Below are 6,000 nucleotides of genomic sequence, written 5' to 3' on the forward strand. Positions count from 1 at the left end.
CCCTACAATGCTTATTCCCTCTCAGACAGCAACGACAACAATACAAGTACAGAAAGTATTTATTAGACCGAGCCGACAGTAAGAGTAGGACAATTGGAACAACAGCACATTTACTTAAGCCAAAACTACATATACCCAACATTCATAGATGCGCCGGTCTTCAGCCGTTGGATGTGGACGGGACCAGAAAGATACCTACAGTATATTTATCGTCCTCCAATGCCTAGAACCTCATATATCCCGTGCGGTGTGCAATGTGCATCAATATGTAAGTGTTTACCGGACCAATCCCACTCATTTCCTACGTCAGCTTCACCCTGGGACGTATCTTCATTACAGCGTCCTTCAGCGAGTAGTAGAACCCGTGCCAGGCGTACCAGACGACCCCATCTTTGCCGCTAGTCGGATTATTGTTGCCGTAGTAGATGCCGTTCAAGTTGCTCTCATGGCAGTTGTTGAACCACCAGCCGGCTGCATACACCTCACCACAGTTTGCAGACCAAAGGTCGTTGTCCTCGTCATCTGTGCTGAACTGCATGCCGCTGTGGTAGCTGAGCGAATCGCCGCCATCACCAGAGTAGTTGGCGGCATACAGCCGGAACCGGCCCTCGTGTGAAGAGACGCTGAACTGGCCGTACAGAGCGTATCGCGTGGCGCCGACCCAGTCGCCGAGCTCGATCTTCAGCTCGTAGACGCGGTCGTGCCGAGAGGTGATGAGCCACATGTACTCCAGGCCCCACCAGAACTCCGAGTTCAGCTGGCCGAAGCCGTAGCGGTAGTCGTCGTACTGGCGCGCGAAGCTGAGCTGCGTGGGGTTGTCCTGTCGCCGCTGAAGCACCGTCCAGCCGGCGGGATCGCTGAAGTCGCAGTAGGCCCACACGGGAGGGCCGCCGGCGCCCTCCAGGATGGAGTAGACGCCGCTCGCGGTGCCGTAGGGTAGGTCACTGCAGTCCCATATGGGCATCCGGTTTCGGTCAGTTCCGTCCAGCTGGCGAGCGGGCCTTAGGTCGAGGCGAAGCGCCCGGTTTGCAGGCGGGCCGACCGGTAAATGATCATCCAGCCTCACTCCTGATGCTATTTGAAGGCAGGACAACAGAAGGGCAGAGTATGACATCCACAACATGATCTGAAAATGAAACAAAGTTGTGAACTATGGAATGTTGATACCAATCAGAGATCTCTTCGTGAAATGCATGTAGCGTATCATCGGTGTATTAAAAAGCTTATGAATTTGCCACTTGGAACCAGAAATCATGAACTGTGTCATCGAGTCAAATTACTTACTTGTCCTATGCTTCTGGCTAAAAGACAGCTCATGTTTCACCGTCGCATCAATCAAAGCAGTAATGGTATTGTCCAGTGTATTAGAAATAGTGTAATAGGCCGTAATGGATTATCTGCGAAAGCTAGCCTCGCAATACGGAGACGCTACGACCTACTAGGCTTGGATTTCAGTGTCATAACTCCATTTGACTTACAAAACATATTTATGTCGAACATTGAGCGTATAGTCAATGAACGCATGATGAGGCGGGACCAAGGCGGGACCACCTAGATGTAATGACCTAGATGCCTGACTGGGCAAAACGTAGCTGTGCTATGTCTGCATGTTCGTGTGTTGTGTTGGTGTATATTGTTATGTGTTTTAATGTTTAACATTCCGTTTTGATTATTATCAAAGGAAGGTGTTTCGTTGCTATAGAGTATTTTATGGTTATTTAGGTAGATGCTATTATCCGTGAAATAAAAACATCAAGGGGCTGCATTATATGAAATAAATGCAATGAATTTAGCAAGGAGTTTATTAACCCTAAAGTATAAAACAGGAGCATTAGGTATCACATCTCGTAGAAACGGAGAAGTGTGTAACTCGAAGTGTTGTCCATCATTACATGATATGCGTACTTTTGGTTAGTTTGTAGTTGAACAACGAAAAACAAGCACTTGACTCACCAGAAATCCTTTAGACATCATGTTCACAACCTCACTCGCCTTGAAACTTGCAACTCAGTCAAACAGCACTGGATACCTACATCAATTACTTATCAATCAATAGATCAACGTAGCTCCTGAAATATGATTGGATTTAGGTGTTGCACGTATACGTGCTGTTTGACAGAGTCGGCACGAGCCACCGGCCCAGGGGTATAAGTACCCCTCGTGGCACCTGTTGACGTGCTTTACGCAATCTCGCGATGACAGCCCCCGAAGTCTCGCACACGCGATTCAAAACAAATTTCTGCAGACACGGAAGATGCATGCTCCCCGTCTGATAGCGCATGTCCTGGCACCATGCATCATTTGGAGGACTGACGGGATCTCAACAAGTGTGCCAAGCTCGCCACCACCTGACCAGATGTGTCGCTCCACTGTTGATAAGACATCAAATTGCAACACTTTCGATATAATTTATCAGGGGTGACATCTCATTAGTCTGCAGCATATTTTGTGTTACCGAGGCCGGAGCGTCTGGACTTGAAAAGGTATTGATGAACATCGATGCACAGACCTTGCATTTTTTTTAGGGATTTCTATTCCTTACGCACTGTTGTGCAGTTTAAAGGAAACTATTGTAAATCTAATTTGCTAAGTTTTCTTCCAATTATAGAAAAACAGCAAATTTGATCAAAAGTTGCATTCATTTATCATTGTATCGGGCCTACGAATGGGCCAATTTGCCCCAAATGCCCACCTTGAATCCGCCAGTGTGCACACTGCACTGCACCTATACCTACTTGACCGTCACTCCTTCAAGCCCTTCAAGTTTTTTTTTTTTTGCTTGGTTAGGCCCTTTCGGTCTGACAAGACCATTTCTGAGCCGGAAGGATGATAGGAATTAGGGGGAGACATTGGTCTGGGCAGACACCTTCGTGAGTCAACAGGGCTGAGCCCGTCCCGAAGAACAGGCCGACCAGCCCCCCCCCCCCAAATATACTCACTGCACCCGGCTGTGCCTTGGGAGCAACGGTGCCGCTCCAAGGGAGCAGCCCGCATGATATATAGTTGCCTGTCCAGCCCGAAGAGAGGGTTTGGCGTGAAGGAGAAGAATTTGAGCATCCTGCGGATGAAAACGACGGACGGGCTGCTCCTTCAAGTCAGGCAGTGGACCCCTCATGGACAGCCTGCGCTTACGGCGCCGTGGCGACCTCTGTGTCCGGGATCGGGCGTCACCAGGCGGCGCTGGCTGTCTCGGTACAATGGCGAGCAACTGACGACGGAATGGAAACATTGTCTCCACACCCAGACGCATTGTTCGACGGTACCGATTTGCTCACAGATATTGGAAAATATGTGGAGTTCGCGCTACACATATTGGCCTCCAGATGTCATGCAGCATTTGTGCTCACGGGCGTCACTTTCTGAAATTTCATTGCTATAGGACGCCTCCAAATATAGTCAGCTTTAGCCAAAGCCATTTTTACCTTACCATGCATCGCCATCATTCGATAATTTCAAATAGCTGAAGACCCAGTTTAAATCGGAGTAAGTAGCAGCCATAGTGGCTGGAATCGCAGTTGTACCCAAGGCAAGGGCAAAGGCAATTCATTTATCTGCTTTATGATGCACAGTTTTGCGGAACTGTTGCGTGAAATTAATTTCAGCATCATGCATATTCAAAAGGACCAGCGGTCCGGTGTTGAAAGTGTTTCGGCGCAACTTCCACTGTTAATAAGCGAAACGGTTTCAAAATAAGCTTTGGCCAATGCTACTGAAGAAAAGTGAATTGGCAATTTTACACCTCTGTTGCCTACATTTCGATGACAATATTTAGAATGCCTAGATGATATCAAATTATGCTAATAACAAATATAGGTACAGTCCACAGCATAAGCAATGTGACTTGTGAGGTTTCAGTATTGGGTATGTTCTGCTTCTGAAGCTTAGGATTAGCCAGACCACAATGCATCTTTGAATGTAGCTAACCTGTATCATTACCCTTGCAGATGCAACTTTATCTATGGGAGTCTTCTTTTCGATCACTCCGCATTAAAATATCGGCAGTCAAAACCATCTGTTGAGATTGGTAAAACCGCACATTACTTTAGCGGTGGGCTGTACATGATCTTTGAAGTGATAAACTACAATGATCATGTAGTTTATCACTATTTATCACTACAATGATCATGTATATTCTCGTCATTAGCATAATTTGATATCCAGGCACTCTATATACCTAATGTCATCGAAAGCATTTCGATGATCATGATCATAAAATGTCATCCATTGAAGACACAGTTTGATGTTCTATAGAATGGTAAAGCAGCTAATAATATATAGCTAGATTTTTGGAAATTTTTACTATTTTATACAAATTTTGTGTCACATTAACAAATTTACATTTTATAAAATCAGGGAAATCTGTATTTTTTATGACCGATATAACATGTCACCATCACACTGAATCGGCTTAAACTGATGGTAACGAAAGGTAAACATTGTCCAGCCTTTTTGCTAAAGTGACGCAAGAGGTGTTTTTTTTGAGAAGTGATTAAAATATACCTAATGAGAGGATTATCATGCTTCCTTAATCTTTTAAGTGTATGGTATCAATAGCTGTGAAGCCTGGTGCTCAAACACTGTTTTCATTTATCATTCATGTGTGGCTGAGTCTGGTACAAAGGTCGTGCAGCGATCCCAGCGCAAGTTCTAAAGCTCTTTTGTGATTAAAAGCCGCGGCCGTCGGCGGCATTGTTGCACAGTTAATGCACGACGTGCACTTCGGTGCTGTTTCCTGCGAGCGACGGTCAATGCAAAGCTGTATCGTCAATAACTATATAAAGCGTGCCGATTACATTGTGGTGGTAAGGACCCTCAACAAATAGTGTTACTGCACCCTGTAAGTAATCGCGCGTGATTTCATCGCTAAATCACCCAACCCAAGCCCATTCATTCAACCCCGCCACAAAACACCATCATGAGAAATTCTTATAAACCATGCTGCGTGAAAACTGTGTTTCACCTGTCCACCGGCACACCGCAAACGCCTGCGCCATTTCTGAGAGTGAAACTGATAACCGAATCATGACCATGTTCAATCGAAGAGTTTCCCACCAGACGTCTGAGGAAGTCTCTAATTTTCACCCGTCAGCTTCTCGCAGCTGCCCAGGCGAAGGGATGATTAACAGTTTGGAGACCATGAGCCCCTTTTCTCTCACTCAGAGGTCCGCAAAGCCAAAGCCACCGATATGGATGGTGGCCATCGCCGAGAGTCGTTTTGTGCCAGTACTGAGGCCCACTACACCTCGAGTCTACCTAATAACTAGGCATGCATATGTGTTCAAACTTCTCAGCGCAGGTAGTTGCGCACGTAAAACAAAGGTGTGTCGTAGTATGCAAAAAGACGCCGGAAATTCTCTATCTCTCTTCTCTCTTCATGATATTTTTCAAAAGATAGTTGTCGTCTCATATTGTTTCTCATCATGCGGTCCATTTGTCTATTTATTATTCATTGATTTATACTAGATTGTCATATTTATACGGACACTAGTGAACGTACTTTAAAACCTCTTTATTGCTTGATACATTTAACCCGCGCACCGACGGGGGTCTGCGCCAACTTAGTACCGACGGGGGGGGGGGGGGGCGGATGACCGCCCCCCCCCCTGAGATCTCGAGAACGAAGCAAGATAGCGACAAGCGGTAAACGGCATCGGATACGCACGGTCAAGATCTACAATTTTTACTAAGGTCATTTTCAGGTCAGGTCAAAGATGACGTCACAGGGGTCGAAAAAGTCAAAATGGCGGCGCTAAATATGGAGAGAGTTTTTCTCGAATAACTCTCGAATTAGTCAAGATAGGAACAAACTAAGGGCATCATCGTGATCCTCTCGTCAATCCGCATCGAATGATACATATGTTGACCTCGAAAGGTCAAGGTCAAAGGTTGACCTCAGGTCACGTGACCTCGAGGTCATCATGTATATCATTCGATGCGTCTTGACGAGCTGAACACAATGAGACCATCCACGCGTCTGTATCTTGTTCCTGTACGGAGTTA

General features: G+C 46.1%; 1 protein-coding gene across 1 annotated transcript; it reads right to left on the reverse strand.

Annotated features, from left to right (window-relative positions):
* Positions 1–41: 41 nt before the first annotated feature.
* On the reverse strand, positions 42–2,120 carry LOC122376826 (microfibril-associated glycoprotein 4-like). Its single transcript, XM_043356795.1, has 2 exons — positions 1,954–2,120; positions 42–1,126 (listed from the first exon to the last, which is right to left on the reverse strand). Exons 1-2 carry the CDS (start codon positions 1,972–1,974, stop codon positions 302–304), a joined length of 846 nt encoding a protein of 281 aa, XP_043212730.1. The 5' UTR covers positions 1,975–2,120; the 3' UTR covers positions 42–301.
* Positions 2,121–6,000: the final 3,880 nt, after the last annotated feature.

The sequence above is a fragment of the Amphibalanus amphitrite genome, unplaced genomic scaffold, assembly GCF_019059575.1.
Source record: "Amphibalanus amphitrite isolate SeventyFive unplaced genomic scaffold, NRLGWU_Aamphi_draft 002337F_arrow, whole genome shotgun sequence".
NCBI lineage: Eukaryota > Metazoa > Arthropoda > Thecostraca > Balanomorpha > Balanidae > Amphibalanus > Amphibalanus amphitrite.